Source organism: Thalassophryne amazonica, chromosome 1, assembly GCF_902500255.1.
Source record: "Thalassophryne amazonica chromosome 1, fThaAma1.1, whole genome shotgun sequence".
Taxonomy (NCBI): domain Eukaryota; kingdom Metazoa; phylum Chordata; class Actinopteri; order Batrachoidiformes; family Batrachoididae; genus Thalassophryne; species Thalassophryne amazonica.
The window spans coordinates 2,058,810-2,077,211 of record NC_047103.1 but is presented as its reverse complement, the minus strand read 5'-3'; the positions used below and the strand labels follow the sequence as shown (position 1 = coordinate 2,077,211).

The following is an 18,402-nucleotide window of genomic DNA, read 5'->3' as shown; positions in this document are numbered from 1 at the left end:
GTCCGAGTCACAAAACAATGAACTGATGGTCCGAGTCACAAAACATGTTTAGTGAACTGACGGCCCGAATTCCAAAACCTGCAAAACCAGGTCCATGTACAAATCACATTAATGAGCTGACAGTCTGACATACAAAAAATGTTTAATGAGCTGATGGTCCAAGTCACCAAACAAGTTTAACCCCCTAACGGTCCAAGTCGCAAAGCACACGTTTAATGAGCTGATGGTCTGAGTCACAAAATACACACAGATTCTGGAGTCACTGGTCCAGATTTATGTAGGACTGAAGCAGGGGCGTGCTGGGAACATTTTTCAGCCCAGGAGTTTCATATCCAACTGGCCCACAAACTGCCAGCACACAGAGATAATAAGAGTTCTGCTGTGGCATTTATGTGCTGACTGACTGTGAAAATTGGGTGGCTTATAATAGAAAGTAAAAGTTAGCGGTATTGTTAACTCACCAGTACACCAGCTGGTGTACATTGTGAGACCATGAATCGTGCGCTCTGAACTTTTAAACCCTGCGGTTTTGTCACACAGTTTGAGCTGGAGCCAAGTACAACGATTGAACATATCGTACAGTGTCTGCCCAGCTTAAGTCACTGAAGTCTGTAAGTAGCTGGAAGAGGTGGTACTGGTCTACAAATGTTGATACAGCTGACATCCAGGCATCAACAGGCGTGTAGCCTGTTCTGCCCGGCCCTATTTACCATTTCCCTGTTCGCTCTGTCTTCTTGAAAAAATATCTGTGAGCTTTGCACACTTGGCAGAATCTTCCTCCAAAGCTTTTCTTTTTCTTAATCTAGCTTTTTCAGCTCCACCTGGCTTTTTTCTGTCCATCTTTTCACTCACGGGTCACTCCTCCTATACTTGCTAGTAGAGCAAGTCCCATCTGGGTGCACAGGGTTTGGTTGGACTGAACTAACTGTAATGAATGCATAGGGGTGTTGAACGTGTAATGGTATGTCCCTACCTTAGGCTTTGGAAAAGATAACAGCGTTGCAAAAGAAGCAGTCTTAAGTTATTTTCTTGTGAATTTTCGTGATTGTAAAACATTTATAACAGTTAATGTCTTCTCTTTAAGATACAGCAGCCCAAGTGTCTTGCTGTGTAGCCGAACAGTTAGTGGTGGTCATATATGTATGTATATATTAACACCCCCTCACAACGGCCCCAGGTTGGACCAGCCCACCGGGAAAACTCCCGACTCTCCCGATTACCCAGCACGCGGTAGGACTGAAGTCTTGCCTGAGAGAAGGAGAGAGTGAGTGAGCTATTTGAGTAAATGTCTCTCACTCAGAACCTCTCCACACGCAGTGAACTGGTACATCTGTGCGTTTGATTCAAGTCTGGAACAAAAACTCCAATTACACAAATTCAGCATCGCAGCAGGTCACACTAATTAGCCCCGTCACCACGACAACAACACATCGTCACAGTGACAGCAAGAACAAGAAGAAAAAAACAGATGAGCTCATTGAATCTGAAGGAAATGTGACATAAAGAGAGAGAGAGCGTGAAGTGCACTGAGGGAGGCGGGTCACTTCCTGTTCTGTGGTGCCATCAGGAAGTGTGCCACCAATTTCCTTAGAGATAAGCTTGGAATGTCATGGAACACACACACACGCACACAGTTGTGATGTTTGAAAGTTGATTTCTGATTTTTTATTTCCACATCAATATTTAAACTGTTAATTTAATCGCGCCTCAATAAAAACATTGAAATGCACATGAAAACCAAAAAGTGGAATTTCCTTCATGGAAAACTGACTTTCTTTGTCGTTACTGAGTTGGAACGTTGTCATCTGGAAAAAAAACCTCTCCTGCTCTCAGGCAGTCAGTCCAGAACAGTCTCTTCGTATCGTTTCAGTTTTGGACTTTTTAGGTTCCATATCGTCCTGATCATGAACACGGCACATGTTCTTTCTTTAAAATCTGGATTAAATTACTGTTTCAGATGACCCTTTTTAATTTCAGTTTAAATTTGTTTGAAATGTTTTTGATTATACAACCCCAATTCCAATGTAGTTGGGATTGTTAGATATACGAGGTCTGTCAATAAAGTAACGGACCTTTTTATTTTTATTTTTTAAACTATATGGATTTGATTCATATGTTTTCATGTCACACATGCTTGAACCCTCGTGCACATGCGTGAGTTTTTCTACGCCTGTCGGTGACGTCAATCGCCTGTGAGCACGCCTTGTGGAAGGAGTGGTCCCGCCCTGTCGTCAGATTTTTAATGTCTGGAAATGGCGGAATGATTTGGGGTTTTTTTCCATCAGAATTTTTTCAGAAGCTGTTAGAGACTGGCACCTGGAAACCATTTGAAAAATGTATCTGGCTTTCGGTGAAAATTTTATGGGCTTCACAGAGAATAAGGTCTGTTAGTACAGCTTTAAGGACCCCTTTAAGGACGCTCAGCGCGCCGCGCTCCGAGCTGCGACAACGCGGCACAAGCCACTGGACCATTTCTAAGCTGATGGCTCTGTGGATATGAGACCGTCGTGTGCACTTTCTATGGTTATCACAAGAGCTGGACATTTTCCGGCAGATTTCACTTTTAACAAGAGATTTTGTCATGGAAAGCCGCACGGAGGCTTCGCGCGTCACGACAAGTTTGGACATGTCCAGCTCTCCACAGTTTCACTGATACTTACTGGACTGGTAAGCATTGAAAGCTGAAATAGACATGTCCAAACTTGTCCTCTGACACGCCGAAACGGAGGTGTTCCTTTGTCTCGCTTCCAAAGCGAATCGGTCGTGACGCGCGAAGCCTCCGCGCGGCATTCCATGACAAAATCTCTTGTTAAAAGTGAAATCTGCCGGAAAATGGCTGATGTCCAGCTCTTGTGATAACCATAGAAAGTGCACACGATGGTCTCGTATCCACAGAGCCATCCGTTTAGAAATGGTCCGGTGGCTTGTGCCGCGTCATCGCATCAAATAGTTTCTAGGTGCCAGTCTCTAACAGCTTCTGAAAAAATTCTGATGGAAAAAACCCCAAATCATTCCGCCATTTCCAGACAATGAAAATCCGACGACGGGGCGGGACCACTCCTTCCACAAGGAGTGCTCACAGGCGAATGACGTCACCAACAGGCGTGGAAAAACTCACACATGTGCACGAGGGTTCAAGCTTGTCTGACGTGAAAATGTATGAATCAAATCCATATAGTTTAAAATAAAAAATAAAAAGGTACGATACTTTATGGACAGACCTCGTATTTGTGTTCAATTATGGTTTTCTTTATTTGTTTTCTGTACTTGTTTTGGTATTAAGGGTTATACTTTTAGTTTCATTATTATTCTCACTTTCCTTTGTTCTCTCTTGGTATGTGCATGTGGAACTGGATTTAACCAGTTTGTACCACTTAGGATAAACAGAGTTAGGTTACGATTATAAATCATTTGTCTCCCGTTATTGCACGGGCCTGGGGCAGGGGGATCGACCTCCCTTGAATGCCCACAGGGGCCAATAAGAGAAGGATTTTGCGAAATAAGGTCCGCCTCTGTTAGACATATGTAATCCTGTATAAAAACTGTTTGTATCCATTGTCTGGGGTTCTGTAAGAGCGGATCTTGTCTGTAAGAGAAGTTCTTGCAGAGCCCAGGCCTGATTATTTTTGCTGTGACTTTGATTAACTTTAAAAGTGCGGAATAGTTCGAGTTTGTACTTTGTAAGGGGCAGCATTACAGAAAGAACTGGGGGAAGAATTAACAGGATGTGTAAAATGTAAATAAAAATAGAATACAATGATTTGCAAATTCTCTTCAACCTATATTCAATTGAATATACCACAAAGACAAGATATTTAATGTTCAAACTGATAAACTTTATTGTTTTTGTGCAAATATTTGCTCATTTTAAAATGGATGCCTGCAACATGTTTCAAAAAAGCTGGGACAGTAGCAACAAAAGACTGGGAAAGTTGATGAATGCTCAAAGAACACCTGTTTTTTAACAGGTGAGTGTCATGATTGGGTATAAAAGGAGCATCCCCAAAAGTCTCAGCTATTCACAAGCAAAGATGGGGTGTGGATCACCACTTTGTTAACAACTGCGTGAAAAAATAGTCCAACAGTTTAAGAACAATGTTTCTCAACATTCAATTGCAAGGAATTTATGGATTCCATCATCTACAGTCCATAATATAATCAGAAGATTCAGAGAATCTAGAGAACTTTCTACATGTAAGCAACAAGGCTGAAAATCAACATTGAATGCCCTGTGACCTTCGACCCCTCAGGCGGCACTGCATTAAAAAACGACGTGTAAAGGTTCTTACCGCGTGGGCTCAGGAACACTTCAAAACCATTGTCAGTTAACACAGTTCGCCACTATATCTACAAGTGCAAGTTAAAACTCTGCCATGCAAAGTGAAAGTCAAACATCAACAACATCCCGAAACACCGCCGCCTTCTCTGGGCCCGAGCTCATTTGAAATGGACAGACGCAAAGTGGAAAGTGTGCTGTGGTCTGATGAGTCCACATTTCAAACTGTTTTTGGAAATCATGGACGTCGTCTGGACAAAAGAGGAAAAAGACCATCCAGATTGTTCGTAGCACAAAGTTCAAAAGCCAGCATCTGTGATGGTATGGGGGTGTGTTAGTGCCCATGGCATGGACAACTTACACATCTGTGATGGTACCATCAATGCTGAAAGGTGCATCCAGGTTTTGGAGCAACACATGCTGCCATCCAAGCAATGTCTTTTTCAGGGACGTCCCTGCTTATTTCAGCAAGACAATGCCAAGCCACATTCTGCACGTGTTCCAACAGCGTGGCTTCGTAGTAAAAGAGTGTGAGTACGAGACTGGCCTGCCTGCAGTCCAGACCTGTCGCCCGTTGACAGGTTTAGACTCTACTTTGACTCATTTTAAAACAGTTTAGCCTCTGCTCTGACTCTTTTTAAACACTGTTTCAACTCTACTTTGACTCTTATTAAACACTGTTTAGAGTCTGCTTTGACTCTTTTTAAATGCTCTTTGGAGTCTGCTATGACTCTTTTTCAACACTTTTGGAGTATGCTTTGACTCACTTTAAAACACTGTTTAGACTCTGCTTTGACTCATTTTAAAACGCTGTTTAGACTCTGCTTTGACTCTTTTTACACACTGTTTAGACTCTTCTTTAACTCATTTTACACACTGTTTAGACTCTTCAACTCATTTTAAAACACTGTTTAGACTCTGCTTTGACTCATTTTAAAACACTGTTTAGACTCTGCTTTGACTCATTTTAAAATACTGTTTAGATTCTGCTCTGACTCTTTTTAAACACTGTTTAGACTCTTCTTTAACTCATTATAAACACTGTTTAGACTCTGCTTTGACTCACTTTAAAACACTATTTAGACTCTGCTCTGATTTTTATTAAATGCTGTTTAGACTCTGCTTTGACTAATTTTTAAACAGTTTAGATTCTGCTCTGACTCTTTTTACACACTGTTTAGACTATTCTTTAACTCATTTTAAAACACTGTTTAGACTCTTCTTTAACTCATTTTTACACACTGTTTAGACTCTTCAACTCATTTTAAAACACTGTTTAGACTCTGCTTTGACTCATTATAAAACACTGTTTAGACTCTGCTTTGACTCTTTTTAAACACTGTTTAGAATCTGCTCTGACTCTTTTTAAACACTGTTTAGACTCTGCTTTGACTCTTTTTAAACACTGTTTAGAATCTGCTCTGACTCTTTTTAAACACTGTTTCGCCTCTGCTTTGACTCTTTTTAAACACTTTTTAGACTCTGCTTTGACTCTTTTTAAACACTGTTTAGAATCTGCTTTGTCTCATTTTAAAACACTGTTTAGATTACTGCTCTGACTCTTTTTAAACACTGTTTCGCCTCTGCTTTGACTCTTTTTAAACACTTTTTAGACTCTGCTTTGACTCTTTTTAAACACTTTTTAGACTCTGCTTTGACTCATTTTAAAACACTGTTTAGACTCTGCTCTGACTCTTTTTAAATGCTATTTGGAGATTGCTCTGACTCATTTCAATGCCGTTTAGACTCTGCTTTGACTCATTTTAAATACTGTTTAGACTCTGCTCTGACTCATTTTAAAACACTGTTTTGCCTCTGCTTTGACTCTTTTTAAATACTGTTTAGAATCTGCTTTGTCTCATTTTAAAACACTGTTTAGATTCTGCTCTGACTCTTTTTACACACTGTTTAAACTATTCTTTAACTCATTTTAAAACACTGTTTAGACTCTGCTTTGACTCTTTTTACACACTGTTTAGACTCTTCAACTCATTTTTACACACTGTTTAGACTCTTCTTTAACTCATTTTTACACACTGTTTAGACTCTTCTTTAACTCATTTTTACACACTGTTTAGACTCTTCTTTAACTCATTATAAAACACTGTTTAGACTCTGCTTTGACTCACTTTAAAACACTGTTTAGACTCTGCTCTGATTTTTATTAAATGCTGTTTAGACTCTGCTTTGACTAATTTTTAAACACTGTTTAGATACTGCTCTGACTCTTTTTACACACTGTTTAGACTCTTCTTTAACTCATTTTAAAACACTGTTTAGACTCTGCTTTGACTCTTTTTACACACTGTTTAGACTCTTCTTTAACTCATTTTACACACTGTTTAGACTCTTCTTTAACTCATTTTAAAACATTGTTTAGACTCTGCTTTGACTCATTTTAAAATACTCTTTAGATTCTGCTCTGACTCTTTTTAAACACTGTTTAGAATCTGCTCTGACTCTTTTTAAACACTTTTTAGACTCTGCTTTGACTCATTTTAAAACACTGTTTAGACTCTGCTCTGACTCTTTTTAAATGCTGTTTGGAGATTGCTCTGACTCATTTTAAACACTGTTTAGACTCTTCTTTAACTCATTTTAAAACACTGTTTAGACTCTGCTTTGTCTCATTTTAAAACACTGTTTAGATTCTGCTCTGACTCTTTTTACACGCTGTTTAGACTATTCTTTAACTCATTTTAAAACACTGTTTAGACTCTTCTTTAACTCATTTTTACACACTGTTTAGACTCTTCAACTCATTTTAAAACACTGTTTAGACTCTGCTTTGACTCATTATAAAACACTGTTTAGACTCTGCTTTGACTCTTTTTAAACACTGTTTAGAATCTGCTCTGACTCTTTTTAAACACTGTTTAGACTCTGCTTTGACTCTTTTTAAACACTGTTTAGAATCTGCTCTGACTCTTTTTAAACACTGTTTCGCCTCTGCTTTGACTCTTTTTAAACACTTTTTAGACTCTGCTTTGACTCTTTTTAAACACTGTTTAGAATCTGCTTTGTCTCATTTTAAAACACTGTTTAGATTCTGCTCTGACTCTTTTTAAACACTGTTTCGCCTCTGCTTTGACTCTTTTTAAACACTTTTTAGACTCTGCTTTGACTCTTTTTAAACACTTTTTAGACTCTGCTTTGACTCATTTTAAAACACTGTTTAGACTCTGCTCTGACTCTTTTTAAATGCTATTTGGAGATTGCTCTGACTCATTTCAATGCCGTTTAGACTCTGCTTTGACTCATTTTAAATACTGTTTAGACTCTGCTCTGACTCATTTTAAAACACTGTTTTGCCTCTGCTTTGACTCTTTTTAAATACTGTTTAGAATCTGCTTTGTCTCATTTTAAAACACTGTTTAGATTCTGCTCTGACTCTTTTTACACACTGTTTAAACTATTCTTTAACTCATTTTAAAACACTGTTTAGACTCTGCTTTGACTCTTTTTACACACTGTTTAGACTCTTCAACTCATTTTTACACACTGTTTAGACTCTTCTTTAACTCATTTTTACACACTGTTTAGACTCTTCTTTAACTCATTTTTACACACTGTTTAGACTCTTCTTTAACTCATTATAAAACACTGTTTAGACTCTGCTTTGACTCACTTTAAAACACTGTTTAGACTCTGCTCTGATTTTTATTAAATGCTGTTTAGACTCTGCTTTGACTAATTTTTAAACACTGTTTAGATACTGCTCTGACTCTTTTTACACACTGTTTAGACTCTTCTTTAACTCATTTTAAAACACTGTTTAGACTCTGCTTTGACTCTTTTTACACACTGTTTAGACTCTTCTTTAACTCATTTTACACACTATTTAGACTCTTCTTTAACTCATTTTAAAACATTGTTTAGACTCTGCTTTGACTCATTTTAAAATACTCTTTAGATTCTGCTCTGACTCTTTTTAAACACTGTTTAGAATCTGCTCTGACTCTTTTTAAACACTTTTTAGACTCTGCTTTGACTCATTTTAAAACACTGTTTAGACTCTGCTCTGACTCTTTTTAAATGCTGTTTGGAGATTGCTCTGACTCATTTCAATGCCGTTTAGACTCTGCTTTGACTCTTTAAATACTATTTAGACTCTGCTCTGACTCATTTTAAACACTGTTTAGACTCTTCTTTAACTCATTTTAAAACACTGTTTAGACTCTGCTTTGTCTCATTTTAAAACACTGTTTAGATTCTGCTCTGACTCTTTTTACACGCTGTTTAGACTATTCTTTAACTCATTTTAAAACACTGTTTAGACTCTTCTTTAACTCATTTTTACACACTGTTTAGACTCTTCAACTCATTTTAAAACACTGTTTAGACTCTGCTTTGACTCTTTTTAAACACTGTTTAGACTCTGCTTTGACTCTTTTTAAACACTGTTTAGAATCTGCTCTGACTCTTTTTAAACACTGTTTAGACTCTGCTTTGACTCATTTTAAAACACTGTTTAGACTCTGCTCTGACTCTTTTTAAAACACTGTTTAGAATCTGCTCTGACTCTTTTTAAACACTTTTTAGACTCTGCTTTGACTCTTTTTAAACACTTTTTAGACTCTGCTTTGACTCATTTTAAAACACTGTTTAGACTCTGCTCTGACTCTTTTTAAATGCTGTTTGGAGATTGCTCTGACTCATTTCAATGCCGTTTAGACTCTGCTTTGACTCTTTAAATACTATTTAGACTCTGCTCTGACTCATTTTAAACACTGTTTAGACTCTTCTTTAACTCATTTTAAAACACTGTTTAGACTCTGCTTTGTCTCATTTTAAAACACTGTTTAGATTCTGCTCTGACTCTTTTTACACACTGTTTAGACTATTCTTTAACTCATTTTAAAACACTGTTTAGACTCTTCTTTAACTCATTTTTACACACTGTTTAGACTCTTCAACTCATTTTAAAACACTGTTTAGACTCTGCTTTGACTCATTATAAAACACTGTTTAGACTCTGCTTTGACTCTTTTTAAACACTGTTTAGAATCTGCTCTGACTCTTTTTAAACACTGTTTAGACTCTGCTTTGACTCTTTTTAAACACTGTTTAGAATCTGCTCTGACTCTTTTTAAACACTGTTTCGCCTCTGCTTTGACTCTTTTTAAACACTTTTTAGACTCTGCTTTGACTCTTTTTAAACACTGTTTAGAATCTGCTTTGTCTCATTTTAAAACACTGTTTAGATTCTGCTCTGACTCTTTTTAAACACTGTTTCGCCTCTGCTCTGACTCTTTTTAAACACTGTTTCGCCTCTGCTTTGACTCTTTTTAAACACTTTTTAGACTCTGCTTTGACTCTTTTTAAACACTTTTTAGACTCTGCTTTGACTCATTTTAAAACACTGTTTAGACTCTGCTCTGACTCTTTTTAAATGCTATTTGGAGATTGCTCTGACTCATTTCAATGCCGTTTAGACTCTGCTTTGACTCATTTTAAATACTGTTTAGACTCTGCTCTGACTCATTTTAAAACACTGTTTTGCCTCTGCTTTGACTCTTTTTAAATACTGTTTAGAATCTGCTTTGTCTCATTTTAAAACACTGTTTAGATTCTGCTCTGACTCTTTTTACACACTGTTTAAACTATTCTTTAACTCATTTTAAAACACTGTTTATACTCTGCTTTGACTCTTTTTACACACTGTTTAGACTCTTCAACTCATTTTTACACACTGTTTAGACTCTTCTTTAACTCATTTTTACACACTGTTTAGACTCTTCTTTAACTCATTATAAAACACTGTTTAGACTCTGCTTTGACTCACTTTAAAACACTGTTTAGACTCTGCTCTGATTTTTATTAAATGCTGTTTAGACTCTGCTTTGACTAATTTTTAAACACTGTTTAGATACTGCTCTGACTCTTTTTACACACTGTTTAGACTCTTCTTTAACTCATTTTAAAACACTGTTTAGACTCTGCTTTGACTCTTTTTACACACTGTTTAGACTCTTCTTTAACTCATTTTACACACTGTTTAGACTCTTCTTTAACTCATTTTAAAACATTGTTTAGACTCTGCTTTGACTCATTTTAAAATACTCTTTAGATTCTGCTCTGACTCTTTTTAAACACTGTTTAGAATCTGCTCTGACTCTTTTTAAACACTTTTTAGACTCTGCTTTGACTCATTTTAAAACACTGTTTAGACTCTGCTCTGACTCTTTTTAAATGCTGTTTGGAGATTGCTCTGACTCATTTCAATGCCGTTTAGACTCTGCTTTGACTCTTTAAATACTATTTAGACTCTGTTCTGACTCATTTTAAACACTGTTTAGACTCTTCTTTAACTCATTTTAAAACACTGTTTAGACTCTGCTTTGTCTCATTTTAAAACACTGTTTAGATTCTGCTCTGACTCTTTTTACACGCTGTTTAGACTATTCTTTAACTCATTTTAAAACACTGTTTAGACTCTTCTTTAACTCATTTTTACACACTGTTTAGACTCTTCAACTCATTTTTAAAACACTGTTTAGACTCTGCTTTGACTCATTATAAAACACTGTTTAGACTCTGCTTTGACTCTTTTTAAACACTGTTTAGAATCTGCTCTGACTCTTTTTAAACACTGTTTAGACTCTGCTTTGACTCATTTTAAAACACTGTTTAGACTCTGCTCTGACTCTTTTTAAACACTGTTTAGACTCTGCTTTGACTCATTTTAAAACACTGTTTAGACTCTGCTTTGACTCTTTTTAAACACTTTTTAGACTCTGCTTTGACTCATTTTAAAACACTGTTTAGACTCTGCTCTGACTCTTTTTAAATGCTGTTTGGAGATTGCTCTGACTCATTTCAATGCCGTTTAGACTGCTTTGACTCTTTAAATACTATTTAGACTCTGCTCTGACTCATTTTAAACACTGTTTAGACTCTTCTTTAACTCATTTTAAACACTGTTTAGACTCTGCTTTGTCTCATTTTAAAACACTGTTTAGATTCTGCTCTGACTCTTTTTACACACTGTTTAGACTATTCTTTAACTCATTTTAAAACACTGTTTAGACTCTTCTTTAACTCATTTTTACACACTGTTTAGACTCTTCAACTCATTTTAAAACACTGTTTAGACTCTGCTTTGACTCTTTTTACACACTGTTTAGACTCTTCAACTCATTTTTACACACTGTTTAGACTCTTCTTTAACTCATTTTTACACACTGTTTAGACTCTTCTTTAACTCATTATAAAACACTGTTTAGACTCTGCTTTGACTCACTTTAAAACACTGTTTAGACTCTGCTCTGATTTTTATTAAATGCTGTTTAGACTCTGCTTTGACTAATTTTTAAACACTGTTTAGATACTGCTCTGACTCTTTTTACACACTGTTTAGACTCTTCTTTAACTCATTTTAAAACACTGTTTAGACTCTGCTTTGACTCTTTTTACACACTGTTTAGACTCTTCTTTAACTCATTTTACACACTGTTTAGACTCTTCTTTAACTCATTTTAAAACATTGTTTAGACTCTGCTTTGACTCATTTTAAAATACTCTTTAGATTCTGCTCTGACTCTTTTTAAACACTGTTTAGAATCTGCTCTGACTCTTTTTAAACACTTTTTAGACTCTGCTTTGACTCATTTTAAAACACTGTTTAGACTCTGCTCTGACTCTTTTTAAATGCTGTTTGGAGATTGCTCTGACTCATTTCAATGCCGTTTAGACTCTGCTTTGACTCTTTAAATACTATTTAGACTCTGCTCTGACTCATTTTAAACACTGTTTAGACTATTCTTTAACTCATTTTAAAACACTGTTTAGACTCTTCTTTAACTCATTTTTACACACTGTTTAGACTCTTCAACTCATTTTAAAACACTGTTTAGACTCTGCTTTGACTCATTATAAAACACTGTTTAGACTCTGCTTTGACTCTTTTTAAACACTGTTTAGAATCTGCTCTGACTCTTTTTAAACACTGTTTAGACTCTGCTTTGACTCATTTTAAAACACTGTTTAGACTCTGCTCTGACTCTTTTTAAACACTGTTTAGAATCTGCTCTGACTCTTTTTAAACACTTTTTAGACTCTGCTTTGACTCTTTTTAAACACTTTTTAGACTCTGCTTTGACTCATTTTAAAACACTGTTTAGACTCTGCTCTGACTCTTTTTAAATGCTGTTTGGAGATTGCTCTGACTCATTTCAATGCCGTTTAGACTCTGCTTTGACTCTTTAAATACTATTTAGACTCTGCTCTGACTCATTTTAAACACTGTTTAGACTCTTCTTTAACTCATTTTAAAACACTGTTTAGACTCTGCTTTGTCTCATTTTAAAACACTGTTTAGATTCTGCTCTGACTCTTTTTACACACTGTTTAGACTATTCTTTAACTCATTTTAAAACACTGTTTAGACTCTTCTTTAACTCATTTTTACACACTGTTTAGACTCTTCAACTCATTTTAAAACACTGTTTAGACTCTGCTTTGACTCATTATAAAACACTGTTTAGACTCTGCTTTGACTCTTTTTAAACACTGTTTAGAATCTGCTCTGACTCTTTTTAAACACTGTTTAGACTCTGCTTTGACTCTTTTTAAACACTGTTTAGAATCTGCTCTGACTCTTTTTAAACACTGTTTCGCCTCTGCTTTGACTCTTTTTAAACACTTTTTAGACTCTTCTTTAACTCATTTTAAAACACTGTTTAGACTCTGCTTTGTCTCATTTTAAAACACTGTTTAGATTCTGCTCTGACTCTTTTTACACACTGTTTAGACTATTCTTTAACTCATTTTAAAACACTGTTTAGACTCTTCTTTAACTCATTTTTACACACTGTTTAGACTCTTCAACTCATTTTAAAACACTGTTTAGACTCTGCTTTGACTCATTATAAAACACTGTTTAGACTCTGCTTTGACTCTTTTTAAACACTGTTTAGAATCTGCTCTGACTCTTTTTAAACACTGTTTAGACTGCTTTGATTCTTTTTAAACACTGTTTAGAATCTGCTCTGACTCTTTTTAAACACTGTTTCGCCTCTGCTTTGACTCTTTTTAAACACTTTTTAGACTCTGCTTTGACTCTTTTTAAACACTGTTTAGAATCTGCTCTGACTCTTTTTAAACACTGTTTCGCCTCTGCTTTGACTCTTTTTAAACACTTTTTAGACTCTGCTTTGACTCTTTTTAAACACTGTTTAGACTCTTCTTTAACTCATTTTTACACACTGTTTAGACTCTTCAACTCATTTTAAAACACTGTTTAGACTCTGCTTTGACTCATTATAAAACACTGTTTAGACTCTGCTTTGACTCTTTTTAAACACTGTTTAGAATCTGCTCTGACTCTTTTTAAACACTGTTTAGACTCTGCTTTGACTCTTTTTAAACACTGTTTAGACTCTGACTCATTTTAAAACACTGTTTAGACTCTGCTCTGACTCATTTTAAAACACTGTTTAGACTCTGCTTTGACTCTTTTTAAACACTGTTTAGAATCTGCTCTGACTCTTTTTAAACACTGTTTCGCCTCTGCTTTGACTCTTTTTAAACACTTTTTAGACTCTGCTTTGACTCTTTTTAAACACTGTTTAGAATCTGCTCTGACTCTTTTTAAACACTGTTTAGACTCTGCTTTGATTCTTTTTAAACACTGTTTAGAATCTGCTCTGACTCTTTTTAAACACTGTTTCGCCTCTGCTTTGACTCTTTTTAAACACTTTTTAGACTCTGCTTTGACTCTTTTTAAACACTGTTTAGAATCTGCTCTGATTCTTTTTAAACACTGTTTCGCCTCTGCTTTGACTCTTTTTAAACACTTTTTAGACTCTGCTTTGACTCTTTTTAAACACTGTTTAGACTCTTCTTTAACTCATTTTTACACACTGTTTAGACTCTTCAACTCATTTTAAAACACTGTTTAGACTCTGCTTTGACTCATTATAAAACACTGTTTAGACTCTGCTTTGACTCTTTTTAAACACTGTTTAGAATCTGCTCTGACTCTTTTTAAACACTGTTTAGACTCTGCTTTGACTCTTTTTAAACACTGTTTAGACTCTGACTCATTTTAAAACACTGTTTAGACTCTGCTCTGACTCATTTTAAAACACTGTTTAGACTCTGCTTTGACTCTTTTTAAACACTGTTTAGAATCTGCTCTGACTCTTTTTAAACACTGTTTCGCCTCTGCTTTGACTCTTTTTAAACACTTTTTAGACTCTGCTTTGACTCTTTTTAAACACTGTTTAGAATCTGCTCTGACTCTTTTTAAACACTGTTTCGCCTCTGCTTTGACTCTTTTTAAACACTTTTTAGACTCTGCTTTGACTCTTTTTAAACACTTTTTAGACTCTGCTTTGACTCTTTTTAAACACTGTTTAGCCTTCATTTTTCAATTCATTTTTCAGAGTTTTTCTGAAGGTTCAGCTCTTCTGATCCAGTCCTTGGTGTTTCAGGTGGTGTTTGAGGCGGTCAGCACCGATCACAGAGGGATTCTGGCTCTTAAGGATGTCAGTCTGCAGGGACACCAGTGCAGTAAGTAGACAAGAAGACCCCACCCCCTTGTACAACAGACATCTAATTGGTTAACGAGGTTTGGCTTCTTAATTGGTTTACAGTGTTTGAGGCAGCGCTGCGGAATCAAGGTCAGATGTAGAATCAAGGGAGCTCATTAAAATATGTTTTCCATAAAATGATTTCGGTGGACTTTGATCTGTCCGTCCCACATCTTTTTTTCAAAATTCCGTCAACACTTAAAGCTTCTGTAAACAACCTTGACCTGAGCTGCGGTTTTTGACCAATAAAACAATTAAACACGCACACAGGATCCATTTTGAGATTGGATCACTGAGGTTTCTCTGTCTGGCTCGAGATAAGCAGAAAAGGTCGGCTGTTTCCATGGTGATGTCTTGGAGGAGGACGAGCGGCTCTTCAACTTATTTTGTCATTAAATTAAATGTTGTGATGTGGACGTTACAGTCTAACCTGGAACGTTTTCTTAGGATGAAATATGAGTGTTTGGTCTGGAATGAATATGATTCAGATTAGCAACATAAGCCGAGCTTTCTTTGGCCAACTCGTCCCAAACAGATTTATTAAATCTTCCTGTAATATTCCATCGCCCTGTCTACTACCTGCTGGTCATGTGTGGGATTGTTGCAGAGAATAACCTTATCGCATGATGACAGTCAGAAGCAACATATAACTTCAAGTGATCTTGTTTTTCAGTTTCTTTCATTTCTTAAGTTTCGATCTGTTGACCACAGAGTTTCCACAACGACCCCCAGATCAGACAAAGATGTGACGAGAAATAAAAAAAACTCAGCAATTCTTACCTTTGATTTATCACTTTGGAATGTTGCTGTTCTTTCTCACAACACTTAAAAGACGTGCTGATGTTGAGGACACCAAGCAGTGAAATGTTTCAGGTCTTATTTTGTCTCATTCTTCCTGCAAACACGTCTTAAGGTGTCCAACAGTAATGGGGGTGTCATTACATTGTCCCTTTCAAAATTCCTCTCAAGTTCCCTGTTGGGGACAGGTCAGGACTGCAGACAGTCCAGTCCCCATGTCTTCTTCTTCTGCAGCCATGTCTTTGTAATGTGTGCAGAATGTGGTTTTGTACCATCTTGTTGTTAAATTCATGGACGTCCCTGGAAAAGACTTGAAGGCATTACTTGTTGCTCTAAAATCTCAGTGTACTTTTCTGCATTAATGTTGCATCACAGAGTGTAAATGACCTCTGACAAGGACATGGACACAACCGCAGACCAGGACAGACCCTGGATTTTGGACTTGATTGTGATAACAGTCATGGTCGTCCTTTTAGCCTTTGGTCCGGAGCACATGGTGTCCATTTCTTCCATAAAAAGATCTGGAACACTGATTCTTCTAACCACAGTACATGTTTCCACTGTGTGATGCTCCAACCCAGATGTGTCTGAGCTCAGAGCAGTCAATGCCTCTTCTGAACAAGATTAACATAAAACCTCTTTTTTGCACGGTAAAGTTTTAAGTACCATTTGTGAATGTAATTCTGGATTGTAGTGCTTAACAGAGGTTTCCCAAAGTAATCTGAAAAATGAATGACAGTTCTTGATGCAGTGCTGTCTGAGGGATCAGGGGTGTTCATTTTAGGTGTGCGTCCTTGCCCTTTATGCACTTAAATTCCTCCAGATTCCTTAAATTATGTAATGGTATTTTGCACTGTCGAGAGAGAAATATGTAAAATCCTTCCTGAATGGACAGAGAGGTGATGGTCTAATGGTTAAGCATTGGGCTTCAGACCAGAGGATCGATCCTCGGTTCAAACCCGGTCAGACCGGAAAATCACTAAGGGCCCTTGGACAAGATCCTTAAACCCCGAGATGCTCTCGGTGTGTAGTGAGTGCGTTGCATGGCAGCACCCTGACATCGGTGTGTCTGTGTGAATGGGTGAATGTGAGGCATCATTGTAAAGAGCTTTAAGCTTCTGTTGCAGATGAAAAAAATGATATAACAAATGAAATGACACTGACCATAAAAAAACATGAAATTTTTTTTTTTTTTGTCTTCAATGAAACGAAAGTCAAATTAAAGGTGATAATGACTGCGTTTATTTTATGGGGGGTGGGGTGGGGGGGGGGGGTGATTTTTATGTGCGTTTTCCACCTCATCCAAACTTTTTCTGATTATAAACTGTAAACAAAACCATTCTGTTTTTATTTTATTTAGTTGGATTTCAGGTAAATACAACCCCAATTCCAATGAAGTTGGGACGTTGTGTAAAATGTAAATAAAAACAGAATACAATGATTTTCAAATCCTCTTCAACCTATATTCAATTGAATACACCACAAAGACAAGATATTTAATGTTCAAACTGATAAACTTTATTGTTTGTGTGCAAATATTTGCTCATTTTGAAATGGATGCCTGCAACATGTTTCTAAAAAGCTGGGACAGTGGTATGTTTACCACTGTGTTACATCACCTTTCCTTCTAACAACACTCAATACCCGCACTCTTTTACTACGAAACCACGCTGTTGTAACACGTGCAGAATGTAGCTTGGCATTGTCTTGCTGAAATAAGCAGGGACGTCCCTGAAAAAGACGTTGCTTGGATGGCAGCATGTGTTGCTCCAAAACCTGGATGTACCTTTCAGCATTGATGGTGCCATCACAGATGTGTAAGTTGTCCATGACATGGGCACTAACACACCCCCATACCATCACAGATGTGTAAGTTGTCCATGACATGGGCACTAACACACCCCCATACCATCACAGATGTGTAAGTTGTCCATGACATGGGCACTAACACACCCCCATACCATCACAGATGTGTAAGTTGTCCATGACATGGGCACTAACACACCCCCATACCATCACAGATGTGTAAGTTGTCCATGTCATGGGCACTAACACACCCCCATACCATCACAGATGTGTAAGTTGTCCATGACATGGGCACTAACACACCCCCATACCATCACAGATGTGTAAGTTGTCCATGACATGGGCACTAACACACCCCATACCATCACAGATGTGTAAGTTGTCCATGCCATGGGCACTAACACACCCCCATACCATCACAGATGTGTAAGTTGTCCATGACATGGGCACTAACACACCCCCATACCATCACAGATGTGTAAGTTGTCCATGCCATGGGCACTAACACACCCCCATACCATCACAGATGTGTAAGTTGTCCATGCCATGGGCACTAACACACCCCCATACCATCACAGATGTGTAAGTTGTCCATGTCATGGGCACTAACACACCCCATACCATCACAGATGTGTAAGTTGTCCATGTCATGGGCACTAACACACCCCCATACCATCACAGATGTGTAAGTTGTCCATGCCATGGGCACTAACACACCCCCATACCATCACAGATGTGTAAGTTGTCCATGACATGGGCACTAACACACCCCCATACCATCACAGATGTGTAAGTTGTCCATGCCATGGGCCTAACACACCCCCATACCATCACAGATGTGTAAGTTGTCCATGCCATGGGCACTAACACACCCCCATACCATCACAGATGTGTAAGTTGTCCATGCCATGGGCACTAACACACCCCCATACCATCACAGATGTGTAAGTTGTCCATGTCATGGGCACTAACACACCCCCATACCAT

General features: G+C 37.2%; 1 protein-coding gene across 1 annotated transcript in view; it reads left to right on the top strand.

Moving 5' to 3' along the window:
- ptprma (protein tyrosine phosphatase receptor type Ma) overlaps positions 1 to 18,402 on the top strand; it is a 535,684-nt gene that overhangs the window by 101,859 nt on the left and 415,423 nt on the right. Inside the window, exon 4 of the mRNA XM_034183087.1 lies at positions 14,713 to 14,791. Coding sequence (XP_034038978.1) covers positions 14,713 to 14,791 — 79 coding nt within the window. The remainder of the gene's footprint in view (positions 1 to 14,712; positions 14,792 to 18,402) is intronic.